This window comes from Balaenoptera borealis (assembly GCF_965194805.1).
Source record: "Balaenoptera borealis genome assembly, chromosome: 3".
Classification (NCBI taxonomy): Eukaryota; Metazoa; Chordata; class Mammalia; order Artiodactyla; family Balaenopteridae; genus Balaenoptera; species Balaenoptera borealis.
This window is the reverse complement of record NC_138866.1, coordinates 148,429,479-148,445,761: the sequence shown is the minus strand read 5'-3', so window position 1 is coordinate 148,445,761 and position 16,283 is coordinate 148,429,479. Positions and strand designations below refer to the sequence as shown.

The 16,283-nt window shown below is 51.0% G+C and overlaps 1 protein-coding gene across 1 annotated transcript in view; it reads right to left on the bottom strand.

Moving 5' to 3' along the window:
- The window catches only part of SLC28A1 (solute carrier family 28 member 1), a 63,758-nt gene that overhangs the window by 27,580 nt on the left and 19,895 nt on the right, over positions 1-16,283 (bottom strand). Inside the window, 6 exon segments of the mRNA XM_082388454.1 lie at positions 538-555; positions 559-618; positions 2,012-2,092; positions 12,469-12,537; positions 14,190-14,303; positions 14,972-15,119. Of these exon segments, the coding sequence (XP_082244580.1) occupies positions 538-555; positions 559-618; positions 2,012-2,092; positions 12,469-12,537; positions 14,190-14,303; positions 14,972-15,119 (490 nt within the window).

Sequence of the window (16,283 nt, the reverse complement as noted above, 5' to 3'; positions counted from 1 at the left end):
GATGGGCCAGGATTCTGGAACAGTCACCAGAGTCTCACCCCTAGGAGGGTCGGGCCTTCTGAAAGGGACTCAGGACTGATAGTCCCTTCAGAATCACACTTATATTGGAAAACACATTTTCAGAAAGAGGGAGGGAAAAAAAGACAAACTGATGTCGTGGAAGAAACCCTGGCCAGGAAGAAGAAGACTTGGATTCTAAGTCCTGGCTTATGTTGTGGGATCTTGGCAAGGCATTCCCAGCCCCGAGCCTCAGTTTCTGCATGTATAAAAGGAGAACATTGGACTCCATCTGTAGGACTTGTGAGTCTCTAAGCTGATGAAGACAGCCTAGGCCTAGGGTGGTAGGAGGTGCCAGGGAGATACTATCCTCCTTGGCATGACCCAGGCAAGGAGTGTATCCCCAAATGGAGCATCCCTAGGGCAGCAGCCTTTGGTGACCCCGGGAGAAGTTTTGATTGGCTCTTCTGCTGACTGAATCAGAGCTCTAGGGACCCAGGGCACCCGCCCTCCTTGAGGGCAGGAGGCTGCAATACTGACCTGGCTCACAAAGATGTTTCAAGCCACACTCAGGGTCTCCGTGGCCATGAGGCCCATGGTGGCCTGCACCAGCCAGGACATCTAGAAGGAAGCAGGGTGCTCTTTGCGGATTGGTATCAGCAAGCCCCAGGGACAGAGAGAGTCAGGGGTGGAAGTACCTTAAAAGTCTTCCTTCCAACTCCCAACCCAGGTAGAACTCCCTCACCTACATTTCCCCAAAGGTCCATTCATCTTCTCCTTCCACACCTCCATTGATGGGGGTTTACCACCCATGAAAAAAGGATTCCCTGGTCAAATATATTCGAGAATTGCTGTACACGCACACCTTGGAGATGACCAATACTTACTAGTTTATTAAAGGCTCTGGGAAGTCCTGCACAAAACTTGTTTAAATTTGTTTACCCTGGTGTCTAGCTTGGCTTCATAAAATTATTTGACCAAGGGACTTCCCTAGCGGTCCAGTGGTTAAGACTCTTCACTTCCACTGCAGGGGGCGCGGGTTTGATACCTGGTTGGGCCATATGGCATGGCCAAAAATAAAATAAAATAAATAATTTGACCATCGGATCCCTTTACCTAGTAGCATTTATTAACTTGCTGTGAAACTAGAGTTTTGTGAAAAGGCTTTGGGAAACTGTATTAAGAAGTTCTTTCTTTTAATCAACATGAAATCTGCTTCCCTGGAATTTCTCTCCACTGCAGGTACCTCTCAGGCTGCCTTTTTCCTAATCTTCTATAAGTGTTTAGAATCCTACCCATAACCTTCTTCACCCTGGCCTTCTCTTTTTCGGCCCTTCATCCCTACTTCCTTCAGCCATTCTATGGAAGGTATGGTCTCAGTTCCTTTCAAACTGAACCCACTGATGGTTCAGTTTGTCATAGCCCCTTGGTTGAACACATTCTCCAGATTTGGGGATAATTGTCTCCCTTACGCCATGCACTGTGCACTCTTAACATAACCACAGGCTGCATTTCTGGCAGCTGCCTGATGATACTGGTTTATTCTGAGCTCAATCAGCTAAAAACCTCAGAATCTCTTGTCCAGTGCTGTCTCCTGCATCCTGGTTTTGTGCAGCAGATTTTATGAACATAAGCACAGGATTTGACATTTATATCAGCTCAGTCTGGCCCACGTGGCCCACTGTTCTCAAGATCTTTTTGGTATAAATTATTTTTTCCCCTAACACTTCTCCTCAGTGCAGCCCCAGTTCTGTAAACTTCCCTCCCCCAAAGACCCCACTGGATTTTGGTGCCATTTCTCCTTAGTAGCATGACAAGAGACTCTGTGAAAAGATGTTTGGTTGGTAGTAGACTCTGAGAGGAGGCTGGGGAGCAGGGGATGCCAGAAGGTCCAGCCCCTCAGAGCAGGGGGTGTGGGGAGGGTGTGGGCTTGGGAGCAAGGCATTCTGGGAGAGTACGGTTCCTGTCAGCCTGTGATTCTGGGAGGGCCCGGGCTGGGACCTTGAGAACTCACCTTCAGGATCACCCACTGCCTGAGGCTCATGTAGGAGAGGACTGACATGGCGCAGCTGAAGAAAACAATGATGGGCAAAACCTGCCAGCAAAGAGCACAGACCCTGGGGTTAGAGGCAGATAGGTGGCAGGGTACCACGCAGGGCCCCGGAGACCCCAGACAGCCAGTTCATCCAAGGGCTTGCCACTCAGATACCTGACGGGGTCAGGGAAGAAGCTCTGAATTCAGTGCATGAAATCACATATGGGGCCTCTCTGGAGGCAGCTGTCCTCTCTGTTCCCCTCTAAACATTAACCATCCACCCAGCCATCCCTTGGGCTGTGGTAGAGAAGCAGGACTTGAGTCCACCACTTTTTATCACCTGCTTCTTTGTCTGTAAAATGGGGAGGAAGTGACTACCTCTCAGGTTGTTGTGAGGGTTTTGGGAGCTGGCTCAGGGCCCAGCACCTTCCTAGCACAGGGTCCGTCCTCCACTCTGAGCTGAATCCTTGGCCCATGACGCTGGCCTTAACCTCCCTCCTGTGCTTCGGGCCTGAATCAGAGGCCCTCATCTTTCTAGTGTGCTACTTCCACTAGGTGCCAGTGAGCTCCGAATGATACTCATTGTGGACCAGCCACCTGCATTTCCTCCTGTCACCCTGTTTCCTATTACCAGGCTTATGACTGCTTTTCACTTACTCCAAGCCTCTTCAATTTCTCCTTCAAAGCTTCCTCATGTCCCTTTCCTTCTCCCCAGGGCCTCCCCCTCCCCCGCCCAGTACTTCCTTGTTACAGTCTGACTTATAATAACAAGGACTGGCAACAACTTAAATGTCCCCCAGTGGAGGACTAGTTTGATAACCTATGGTGTGGCTGTGCAGTGGTGCGCTCAAAGTCAGGAAACAAGTGAGGAAGCTCGCTATGAGCAGTTTGGGGATGATTTTCAAGATAGATTGTTAAATGAAAAAAGAGGGCTTCCCTGGTGGCACAGTGGTTAAGAATCCGCCTGCCGATGCAGGGGACACGGGTTTGAGCCCTGGCCCAGGAAAATCCCACATGCTGCGGAGCAACTAAGCCCGTGCGCCACAACTACTGAAACCTGCACACCTAGAGCCCATGCTCCGCAACAAGAGAAGCCACCGCAATGAGAAGCCCGCGCACCGCAACGAAGAGTAGCCCCCTCTCACCGCAACTAGAGAAAGCCCGTGCGCAGCAACGAAGACCCAACTCAGCCAAATAAATAAATAGATAGATAGATAGATAAATTTATTTAAAAATTTAAAAAATAAATGAAAAAAGAGAAGGTGTAGAACAGGGTGCATGGTGTGCTACTTTATGAGTAAAAAAGGTGCAGGTGGCATTGCAGGTGCTCTTGTGTGGGCACAGATATCCTTAGACAGATATGCAAATGACCAGGAATGGCAGCTGCCTTGGGGAAGGAACTGGATGACTTGTGGGTCACGGGTGGGAGGGAGATTTACTTTCTACCAAATCCCCTTTTGTACAGTTGGAATGTGCTATCTGTTCCAAATAGCTTTAAAATAATAAGTTATGCAGAATTAGTAATAACATGGGAGCATTCTTACGCTAGAATGTTAAGTGGGGAAAATGAAATATTAAAAGCATAGAAGGGGACTTCCCTGGTGGTGCAGTGGTTAAGAATCCGCCTGCCAGTGCAGAGGACACAGGTTTGAGCCCTGGTCAGGAAAGATCCCACATGCCGCAGAGCAACTAAGCCCGTGTGCCACAACTACTGAAGCCCGCACGCCCTAGAGCCCGTGCTCCGCAACCAGAGAAGCCACCACAATGAGAAGCCCGTGCACCGCAACGAAGAGTAGCCCCTGCTCCCCGCAACTAGAGAAAGCCCGCGAGCAGCAACGAAGACCCAAGGCAGCCAATAAATAAATAAATATTTAAAAAAAAAAAAAAATCATAGAAGGAAGGCTGGGAGGCATACACCCAAATAGTCAAAGTAGTCGTTTCTGTGTGCTGGGACTGTGGAAACTTTGTTTTCTTCTTTCTCCATTTCTAATTTCTCACCTGCTCCTATAATTTTCTATAAGAGGCGGACACTTCTCAAGGGAGGTGAGCACGGGCACAGGAGAGCTTTGGGGGAACCTCGTCAGCTCAGTTTTGGACTTGCTGGGTTTGAGATGCCTGTGGAACATCCAGGTGGACTTTGGACTGGGCAGATGGGCAGAGGGGCCAGCAGCTCCGAGGAGAGGTCTGGGCCAGGGCTCGGTTGAGTGCAGGTTGAAGCCACAGGGCAGATGCAGTTCACTGAGGAAATTGCCCTGGAAGAGAAGAGCAGTGGCTGAGGACAGGGCCCTGGGGTCAGCATCCCTGAAGGGTGAGAGAAGAAGGAGGAGTGCGTGGTGGAGACAAAGAAGAAACAGAGTGGTTGAAGGACTTCCAGGAAGGAGTGCGATGGAAATTGAGGGCAGCTTTTCTAGAAGGGATGGTCCGTCAGCTGTGCCAGAGGCATCAGAGAACTCAGTAAGGACTGAGATAGATGCTTGGCACCTAGCGATTCAGGGCTCCCTGGTGACCTAGGTGAGAGCAGTGTCAGGAGGGATGGGCACAGAGGCCGGGTATCAGCGAACCAAGGAGGGAGTGGGACATGAGGAAGTAGAGACAACAGGAGAAGCTTAGCTGTGCTGGAAGGAAGAGGGGCTGCGGAGAGGGGTGAGGGGTGGAGGAAGAGTTGTTTTCATTGTTCAGAAGGGAGAGTGTAGAGCAATCAAGTTCAAGCTCTGGTTCAAAATGAATCGGGACTACAGAGTGGTCCCTGATGAGAACAGAGACTCTGCCCCAGGCAGCTCCCCTGGAGAAGAGAAACAAGCCCTGCTGAGGTTGTTTTCCCTTTCCCTTCCCAGATGAATGCCACGGGTTCTGTCTGGATCTGCTCCACTTGACATCCCTGTCACCAGCTTCACTGCATGGGAGTGTCACCTGACAGGGAACTGGGTGGAGTAATGCTTTTCCTGCCCTGTGACTCCCCATGGTCGCCCGGGGCTGGACACACCCCCCAACACAAGGGTGGTGACAGCATCCTGCTCTCCCTGGGAGAAAAATGCAGAGAGGATCACGTACTGTCTAGACTGCCTGTTCAATTTATCACGCAAGGGACCACTCGGCAGCCTTGCAGGTTAGCACAGACGGCTCAGGCCAGGAAGGAGAGGACCCGGGGCAGCGGAACCCGACTGCAGAATTGGGACTTTCTCCTGGCAGCAACCAAGAGACATTTTCTAGCTGGGAGATGGGGATCTTTGGGGGAAGAGAAGCTGGGACATTTAATACTAAATAAGGGCCCTGAGGCCAATATGATCTGCCAGTCCAGGAAATACCCTCGGGCCCTGTAGCATGTGAGATGGCGGAAGACAGGGCAGGCAGTTGGACAGCGCCGCTGTGGGAAGGGGGAGGAAAGTGCCATTAAGTCCTACCACTCGTGCACTATGCAGTCCTGCTAGGAGCCAGGTACGCAACGTGTGGTGACTCAGGGATCCTCAAAGCAGCTGAGGTCGATGTAAATCCACTTCACAGTGGGGACACTGAGGCTGTGAGATGTTGGTTACCTGCCCAAGGTTACACACCTGCAAAGAGACAGAGTACCTCCTTGGCCACTAAGCAGGTTGCCAAGGACCTGCCATGACCCTGAGGAGGTTTGCCCTAGTGCCAGTCCTGGAACCTCATTTCTTTGTCTTCAGAAGAGGCATCCCCTCCCAGGGAGAGCCTCAGCCCAGGGTGTAGCAGCCTCGAGTAAGTCCTGACCACCACTTTGTGGAAACTCAGAGCAGGCCGGTCCTGCTAGTACCAGCGCTCACCTTTACTCGAGGGAAAAGGAAAGTACAGCGCCTCTAAGCCAGTGGTTCCCAAAGGGTGGTCCCTGGACCAGCAGCATCACCCGAGAATTTGTCAGAAACATGCATTCTGAGCCCCACCCCCAGAGTTTCAGATTCAGTAGATCTGGGGCGCACCTGAGAGTTTGGCCTTTCCAGATGCTGCCGGTGCTTCTGGTGTGGACAATCACACTCTAAGAACCACTGCTGTAGAGTCTAGACCAGACTCTCCAAGCAGACTCCATCTTCTTCCCTGGAAACAGGCTCTGAAGGCAGGGCTAAACCCACTCAGGGCCTGGCCCTGCCGCTTCCTCTCTATGGAGGGAGTTGAGCCAGGGCTGCTGACGCCCTCCTGAGGCTGTCCCAACAGCACCCAAACCCCCAGTCCGCAAGGCCTAAGCCCTGTCACCAGCCCCAGGCCACGGTAAACCAAAAAAACCCAAAGCTGGAAAATTCCTCGGAGGACACTGCTGCAATGTCCACTCCACCACCAACATTGCAGAAGAGCAGAAGGGACCTACTCCAAGGCCAGATAAGCTGCGCATGCCTCCTGATTTCCTGCTCATGTCATTCCCTTCACCCAGAATGACCTCACCAGTCTGCCCCCATGCCTATCTATCTCTGCCTGTCAAAGTCTCCTTCAGAGGCCTCTGCAGATGCCACATTCTCATAAGATCTCTCCAGTTCCATCGTCCCATCCCCCTCCTTTCAGCACCCACCCCGTCTCCACTTCCTTTCCATTCCCTCCTCTGGAAATCGCGCTCACTACGGTTGCCAGTGACCCCTTAATGACTAAATCCAATGGCACCTGTCAGTCCTTATCTTACTTGATGTGTTTTTTCTGGCCAAATTTGGCACTGATGACCACTGGGGACTGCAGAGGCTGCATCAGGCAGACACCCCGAAACCCTTGGGAGATGAAAACACTTTCTCCCTAGGGGTTCCTCGGGGAGAACATTTCATCAGCATTGTTGAGCTTCGTGAGTGGGTGCGTGTTCCAGAGGCTGGAGTGATAGTGAAGGAACGAGTGAGCATCTGCTCCCAGGTCGGCCATACCCAGGAAGGTGCGGGAGTCTGGGGGGAGGCAATCGCGTGGGTGGAAAGTTACTAGAAGGGAGATGGAGCCAAGGTGGAATGACTAATCGAGACCGTACAGCCAGGAGGCGGCTGCCACGTCGACCGTGCCAGAGGAGATGGAGGGCTGAAGGAGTCCCAGGCAGATTCGTCTTCCTGGAGGAGCAATGAGCTGGACCGTGGCCCAGCAGGAAGCAGCTTGGATTCTGAAAATCTGAGTGAGCTCAGAGATTTCCCCAGGCTGACATGGGCCAAAGGCCTTGGACTAGGGCCACATGATTCATGGAAAGGACGGAAAGAAAACTCTTGAGTCTTCCGTTCGACTCAGCACTGACAAAGCCACCCCCAGCTTGAAGATAAGCCCCAAGCTCGGCAAGTGTGTGTGTGTGTGTGTGTGTGTGTGTGTGTGTGTGTGTGAGAGAGAGAGAGAGAGAGAGAGAGAGAGAGAGAGAGGGAGAGAGAGAGGGAGGGATAGGCAGGGGGGCAGGGTGTGAATGAAACTTTGTGATTAGTAAATCTTGTTGAGAAAGGGAGTTCTGTGGTCATGGAGCATTTGTCTTAAGTCCTCCCTCATTCCAGCATGCCTTTGCTAAGGAGACCACTGGCTAATAATACACTGGCCAGGAGTTTGTGCAGAGGACAGGGCCTCCCAGGGGCCAGGGAATAGTTGGTGTTTGACTAGGAAATGCTAAGCCTGGTTAATGATAAACTCACCTCTCTTGTTTTTATTCTCTTGACTGAACATCCAATCTCAAAGTCTTTAGCAACTATTAATTGGTTTTAAATTTATCATTGTTGTTATTAGGGATGCTTTTTGTATTTGGAAGGGAGACCTGATGTCATTGACTTCTACTTAGAATATGAGGAAGAAAACATCACTTAATTGAAGTCCAACAACCTGGTTCTAGCCCTGCCTCTACCTTAACTCACTGCGCAGTTATGCCCAGGTCACTGCTCCTCTCTGGGGCATGGTTTGACCATCTGTAATATAAACAGGAGGCCCAAAGATCAATGAGCTCCCTCCTAACCCAACGGTCTATGAATCCATGGTTCTGAAGTGTGATTCGGGGAGAGATGCAAGTAGCAGGTGTGTACATATTCTTCTAGAAAGGGAGGAGAGACACACAACTGACACTGGCGAGGGGATGGACAGAGCAGCAAGCCAGGTGATACTTTCTTTGCTGAACTGGGAGAGAAGTTGAGTGGTGGCTCTGGTGGACAGCAGCTGTTTGGATGCCCCTTCCCTCACTTCTTTTGGTAAAAATTTTGACTTTCCTTTAGGAAACCACTCCTCCTCTACTCTCAGCCCAGAGGCTCCAGGTTTGGCCCATCAGCATGAGGTATCTTCCCTGGCTACAGTTCAAGGATGGCATATACCCCAAGCCAGGCTAAAAAGAGCCTACTCTTGGATTTCCTGCTGGAGCTAGTGGAAAACAGACTCTCTCTCTCTGCTAGCGTTGCTAAGTTGGTTGGATGTAAGCCTGGTACCTCTTTGTCACAACCTCAAGAGAGCCTATCCAAGACTAAGACTAAGACTAAAGCCAAGACTAAGAACATAGAACCAGGATATAAGCAAGGCAAATCCCAGGTGATGTTGCATACCTGGATCCAGCAGGACCTGAAGCCTCTGGATTTCTCAGTTATCAGAATTAATCTTTATGTTTGTTTGTTTTCTGTTTAATCTTTTGGTTTAAATCAATTTGAGTTGTGTTTCTGTCGTTTACAACCGATGAACTCAGGAGCTAAGCACCCCGATCAGGAAATATAGCCTAGACTCCCAAATGTGGCCCCACGTTACAGCTGGGAGGGACTCCAGCTCAAAGGGTCCATACCATTGTTGTTTCTCCCAGGCAGGTATGCTATCTGCCACGTGCACTCAGCTCCTATACTAGACCACAGATGCTCACTTAGAACAGAAGGGCACCCTGAAAACAGAGCTAATCCAGGTCCTATAGGGAGCTGTCTGCCTTGTTTTCTATAATGGGAGGTTAATAGTACCTGCCTGTCCTAGGCAATAATCCTTCAAATGATGAGTTTCAGAGGGTGGCTTCTACTCAATCAGAGCAACTGACTCCCTGGCTTTGGGTGGGAGCATGAGACTCCGGTCCCTCCAACTTCAGTATACCCTGCCCTGGCCTTAGTGATCGGGCCAAGAATGGTCACATGACCCAAGGCAGACCAATCCAAAACCCACCCTGGGATTTTTTAACTTGAGCAGGCAGAGAAGAATTTCCCCCGTGCTGGGTGACATGCATGTAAAGATGAGTATCTGGTGTTGCTGGGGGCCAGGAGAAGATCTGGTATGAAAGAATGAAGCTAGCACCCTGGGATGAGCAGAGATTCAAGGCTGAGGGCCATGAGCCTGGCAGCTCTGGGGCCCTGGTTCCAGCTGGCAGCAGCTCTAACTTGCCTTCCAGTTTGTGAGCCAAGAAACAGTCCTCCCTCTCTCCTCCCTTTTGGCAAGTTTCAAAGGGGTTTCTGTCCTTTTCAACCACATGAACCTAAGAAATACTGTTTTCTTCTAAACCAAGGGAAAAACAAAGAGCCAAGGTCTGAGGCCCCTTCGTTACCACTGTCTACCTAGGAAAGGGCTCTGATATCAAGGCACAGAAGTGAATAAGCAAGAGCATCGGGCTTATTCCAATCTTGATTCCAATCCTCTCTAGCTTTATGAGCTTGCACAAGCAACAGCCACTCTGAGCCTCAGTATCCTCACCTGCAAAAAGGGGATAATGATATTATTTTCCCCAGAGGGTTGTAAAGGTGAAGTGAGTGCCTAGCACATAGTCCTTGCTCCATAACTAGTAGCTGTTACTATGACTTCCTTCTCCCTAAGCTTTTCTTCTCTGTTCCACCAGAATCTCAGGTCAGAGGGGGACAAAATTGTTTCTAGGGGCCCTGGATCTTGCTGCAAAGCCTGTGTGTAGCTTTTGGCTCTAGAGGGTTGGGAAGCTCTGGCCTCTGCTGGGGAGGTTTGGAGAAAGAAGAGCTCAGCCCTGGTTTTGGGCCAAAGGACAAGCTGCTCAGGACCACACAGTCATGGGAATGGTGGCCCAGCCAGGGGGAGGCTGGCTGTGTGGGAGCCCAACCCACAGCCAGGGACTCAAAGAGCCAGACGTTCCCAGCAGGCAGAGGGACTTCCCACTTGCACAGAAGAACCATCATTTATCCATCTCATTCATTCAGCAAAAAGCAGTGTACCAGGCACTGGGCAGGGCTTTGCAGGGCTCAGGGTCAGTTAACCGACACCAGGATGAGTAAGACCCAGGCTTTGTCCTCAAACAGCTAAAAGTAACAGTTGCAACGTGTGGAGCTAAGTGACGAGCTTCATAGAGCTGGTCTCTCAGCCGCACACCCCCCCCCTTCGTTCCCCATGGTGACCTCTCTTCTGGACTGTGGCAGTCTGGTGGCCCCTGTGTCATCACTTGGGTGTGAGGCAGCCTCCTCACTGGTCCCCTATTCCAAGCATCCTGGCCACAACCCTTCCTACCTACTATTGAAATCACAACTGTCCCAAAGTTCCAATCAAGTCCCTCCCTGCTCAAAAATCTTCAGTAGTTCCTCATTTCCTGGGGACCAAATCCAGGTGCCTCAGCCTGGCATTTAAGACTCTTCAAGAGACAGCCCCACCACACTTGCAGTTTATCCTCCAATCCATCCTTTCCTTCAAATAGCTTACATGCCCGTCGAACTGAACTACGCCCTGTACCTTAGACAGCCCAGCACTTTCTCACCTCCACGCCTTTGCCCGGGCATTTCTTCTTCCTGACTATCTCTGTGCCTCCAGTTTTTTCCTGTCCTAAGGCTCCAATTCAAATGCCACCTCCTTAAGGGGGCATCCTCACTGTCCTTATTTTTTAAAATGTCTCCCTAAATGGACTCCCCAGGCACTTTCCTTTGTGCCAGTTACACTTGAACCTGGCTGCCTGGGGAGGTCGAATCACAGAGTGTTGTACGTTCGCCTTGTAAAGTGTGAGAAGCCACCGCCGCTATTTCTCTGTCTGGTGGACATAAGCAGTCACCCTGGAGCAGGACTTCACTGCTTTTCCCTGAAACCTTGGTGGCCCCTACTTGGAAATGCAAATGTAAAGGAAGCAGCCCCTCCCCGCCTCTGCCCTACAAGAACGGTGTTAGGGAACCTTTGGAGGGGCTGACAGAGGCCTACACAGAAGTGATCCTCTCCCTACACTGAAGTGATCTCAGAAAAACATGATGGACAAATTTGTCCCGAGAGGACAGGAACCTGGTCCCTCCCCCTTTCCTCCTAGGGCTGACATTATTGGAACCCCTTGGATGGAGTGGATGTTTCCCAGAGAGTTGCTGGCGCAAACAGAGACCAAAGTTCCCAGAGGACCTCACCATGATTCAGGGTTGGGGGTGGGCTGGAGGTGTCTGGATTCATGAACTGGCTTGACACCCAGAAGTCCATGCCAAACCCATGGCTTGGGCTGGAAGCCTCTGGGCCCCAACACCCCCAAGCAGGGTGGGGAGGCTCTGGGAACAATGGCTGAGTAATGGCGAAAAGCAGAAATCTCTGGAACCTACGCACGGGATCCTGCACGGCAGCCCCATGGTTACCGTGGTCCAGGACGTGCCGGAGTGGGCAGCACCAACTCCCATCTGTGCTGCTATGGCAACAGGGCAGAAACTGGGGCGAGCTAATGTGTAAGTGGGGCCCACGTCTCCCTCTCTCTCCACCTGGCATTTGGAAGTAGAACTTAAGCCTGGAGCAGCCGCAGGGTCCCGAGACAATTTGGGTGTGAGGCAGGCAGAGGAGCTACACTCGAGATCTTACTAAAGGAGGCACTTGGGTGCTTGGGTGGTCAGCTGGGGAAAGAAGAAATATAACCACAGTTCTACCCCGGAACAGTGAAGCAGTCACACCATCGCCTACTCAGCACAGCCTGCCTTGTTTTAAATTACAGTTAGAGCTCTACCAGTACACAATAAAGTCTTTCAGTCTTTACCTCAATTTCCCCTATAATATTTTGCACTGCAGAAGGCACACAATACATTTTTGTTGGAAGGAGGGAAGGAAAGAGGGAAGGAAGGAGGGAGGGACTGTAGGTCTAGGAGAGTCCAGAGGAGCGACTTAGAACTTGCAGCTGGACTAATAAGGGCGGGCTTCCTGGCAGAGGTAACCTGCGAGGGGCCTTGAAGGAGGAGAACCCTGAGAGGATCTTTGGAGCGTAAGGGTTCCTGGAAACTGTCCTTTATAGTTCTAGGTCCCTGCAGCATGTCAGGGGCTAAGGTTATAGCAGGTGCTATCCCCATGTCCTCACCCTCTCTTCTTGTCCTCAGCCTCCCAGCAATTCTATGATTTGAGGATTCATTTTTTTTTGGAAAAGAATACAGATATATCTTACTTTTGCAAGTTTTACAAAATATACTGAAAACATACCCCCAGGTGATTGCATTGCCGGGGCCCCTCTCAGGATCCCGAGGCTTAAGCCTCATTAGCTTCCAGTAGCCGGGCTCTGCCTGCAGGAGCCCTCCCCCTCCGCCTGGGCTGGAGGGGGAGGGCAGAGGCTGTTAAAGGCTTTAAGGGCCAAAAGTCAAGCTGACCTGAAATGCAAAGACATCCTTGACAAGAGCCTCCCCAGACAAGAAGCTGGACCTGTAGCTCAGGAAGATCTGAAAGGAGAAAGCAAAACAAAAACCCAGAGTGAGGCCAAAAAGGAGGAAGGAGGAAACAGGACCCAGGGAACCAGGTTGCGGTGAACTGGAGGAGCCTTGCCTGTTCCGCGGGCCTTCCCTGCAGCCCAGGGAGAGAGAGGGACATGGAGGCTGCAGGACTAGTCCGCCCAGGTCGTGGGCTTTACAGGGGCCGGGGCACCACGTGTGTCATTAAAGCCACACTCATGGGCGCCTGCTCCTTCCAAGCACGTCCTCCAGAAGAGACACGTTTTCAATAAATTGTAAAGAAATACTCAGAGATGAGAGTTGTTAGGACAAGAACGATAAAGAAGAGACAAAGGAGGAAGCAAACAGTGAGCTGCCTGGAGAAGGCTGTCAAAGGTGGTGCCCGCTGTGTCTGCCCACTCCCCTCCCCACCGATGGCACAGCTCTGTCCTGTTGCCATCCCGGGCTCCTGGCCTTGGTGTTGCAATCTGGCTATGCTTCTGCAAGAGACCTGTATTTAGGACCAGAACAAGCACTGTGACCGCAGGGCCAAGTCACTTCAGTTGTCCAGGCCTCAGTGCTCTCACCTATAAAATGAGGGGTGTGCCCAGAGCAGCAACTGTCTTTTCCTGCACGACACCCACGCAGATACCCTTGGCGTGGCCAGCAGGTGTGCGCAGAGCCCAGATATGTGGGATCTCCCTGCCCCACCCCTCCTTCTCCCTGTAGACAGAAGGAAATTCTCTCTACATGAATTGAAATGGAAATTCGCATGGAAATTCGAGATGGCGAGAGAGGGGTGAGTATAGGATCAACCTTGTGTCCTTGATAATTTATATTTTAAAAAGTAAATCATGGGACTTCCCTGGTGGTCCAGTGGGTAAGATTCGCGCTCCCAATGCAGGGGACCCGGGTTCAATCCCTGGTCGGGAAACTAGATCCCGCATGGTGCACTAAGAGTTCACATGCCGCAACTAAGAGTCTGCATGCTGCAACTAAGAAGTCTGCATGCCATAACTAAAGATGCTGCATGCTGCAACTAATACCCTGCACAGCCTAAATAAATAAATAAAAGATAAATAAATATGAAACATACTTATAAAGAAAAAAGTAAATCATAATTGCCCAATAATGTGAAGGAACTTAATGACACTCAAAAATGGTTAAAATGAAAAAAAAAGGTTAAAATTGTAAATTTTGTGTTATGTGTACTCATCACAATAAAAAAAATGGAATTAAAAAAGTATAACTTCAACAAAATGCACATTATTTTTAAACACACATATACACATACAAAGTAAATCATTTGCAATTTTTAAAGCACTTTTGACTATTATAAGTTCCTTTTGTTATGACCACTGAGGGCCACAGGCCTTGTGGGCCTTCCCACAAGGAACCTACCTGTTTTGAGATTCTCTTCCACATCAGACCCAGCCTCTGAAAGGACTGCTCTGTCTGGGCAGGTGGTACCAGGCCTGAGAGAAGTAGCAGATGCAATGCTCAGCCCCCAGCTGCCCAGCTGGTCTGGGGCCCCGTACACACCCACCATCCTGGTCACAGCCCCTCCCTATGGCCTCACAGCCCACCTCCCTCCAGCAGAGAGGCTTCTCCTCCATTCCCTGGCAACCCAACACTCCCTGGGCAACTGCACCCCATGTACACACCTGGATCCGGTCGCCCAGCCACTGAAATGCAATAAATCCTGGTTCTGTTCTGATGACGAAGAGTCCAAGTGCAAACTGTAGTCCAAGACCCCAGGACACAGCCCGCCAGGATACCTGCCACCCGATAGAAAGGTCCTGGTGAGCTCAGCTCCTTGGGAGATCCACAGGGAACAGTTGGGTGAGGGCAGAGGGCACAGCACTGCTGAGGGGCTATGGGAGACTTGGCCAGTCTGTAGGATGAGGGCTGGACCCAGCCAGAGCTCTGGGCCAGTTGCCAATGGTCAAATTCCCCATGGAGTTCAGAATAGGCCACACTTGGCAGCAATGGGCCTGGGCAGTAGGCAGGGGTAGGGCAAGATCTAACCAAGGACCAGCCTGGAGTGTGCCATGGCACTTGGTCCTGGGTCATCACGGGGTAGGTGGAGCTGGAGTTGTGGCGTCAGTGTCCGGCTCCCATGTAACTTTTGTCTGTCTGGATCCTCCCCCATCCCTCCTACATAGTCAGGGCTCCCAGCCACCCTGACCCCACTCTCTCTCCCTCAATGCACTCTCCCCGACCCCCAGCAGAAGGGAACTGGACTCCTAAGGGCTGCTGCTACCTCTCAGCATTTAATGACTCCTTAGCAGTGATCCCTACACCCAGCTGTGCATCAGGATCTCTGGGAGGCTTGGCTGGAGTCTGGGGGAAGGTGTTAACCACACTGTGAAATGGAAGGGGGTGACCTGATATCAGAGAGAGAAGGGGCTGAAGCCCACTCTGGACCTGATAGCTAAGCACTCACTGTGCGGTGATGCTTTGAGAAGGCAAAGAGGAGGCTGACGAACATGCAGATTCCTCCAAAGGACACCAGCTGCTCAGGCCACTGAGAGGTGTCCAGAACCAGCCATAGGATCAGGCCCAGGAAAGCAGCAAGGGCTAGAAAGGACTCCCTGCAGGAGAGGGGCAGAAAGTCATCACTGTCAGCATCTCCTCACCTCCACACAAGAGCACCCAGGGCCCCAGAGAAAGGGTACTCGGGGCTGGTGGGGGGAGAGAGAGAGCGCTGTGTAACCTCAGACAGACCACATAGCCTCTCTGAGTCTAGTTTCCTCATTGGGTAAACGAAGCCAAAGACACCCCATTTCTCAAGGCTGCCGAGAGGACTAAATCAGAGGATGTGTGTACTCAGCTTAGCATGGTGCCAAGCACATGGCTCCATCAAGAGGCAGGAATTCTCAAAGCTGCAATGATGCTCAGCTCAGCCCAGCCTCTGACCTTGCCAGGGTGAGATGGGGCCTGTGTGGGCTAGAACTCAGCACCATGGACCATGGGCTCTGCTCCCCCAAAGCCCAGAAGCAGTAGTGTCAGTCTGGAATGCAGAGTTGAGCACCTGAGACCTAGGGCTGGATGCAACTTTTACAGCAACACCTCCCTCCCTGGGGCTGGGATTTGCTTGTCCAGGAGGCAGCCTGAAATGTTCAAGAGCCCAGGTCTGGGTACTGGCTGTTCAAGGTCTAACCCCGACCCAGTCTTCAACTCACTGGGTACTATAACCACAGCTAAGCTTCACTGAGCACCTATTATGTGCCAGGAACTATGCTGGGTGCTGAGAGACCTCCAGTAACTGTCCTCATCTTAGAGATGAAGAAATGGAGGCCCAGGAAGTTAAATGACTTGCCCACAGCTGCCCATCTAGAAAGTAGCAAAGCTGAGATCTTAGCCCAGGCACTCTGGCAGCAAATCTATTCGTTTAACTAGTTCTGTACACGGTCACCAGCTGGTAAGAGGAGGACCCATGACCTGAAATCCAGCGGCTAACCCCAGAGTTGACGGTTTATTTCTGGTGTGTTTCCCAAACTCCTATCATCCCAGTTCCATTGGCACAATTTCTGCCCTGTCTCTGTGCCACCTGTACTATTTTCCTTGAAGTTAACTCATTTTATAAAAACTGAAATGCATGTTTGGGGTTTTATTTTTTTTGGAAAGGGGTTGTTTTTAATAGCTTTATTAGAGATATGATTTTTTTAAACTTTTTATTTTATATTGGCGTATAGCCGATTAACAATGTTGTGATAGTTTCAGGTGCATAGCAGAGTGACTCAGCCATACATATA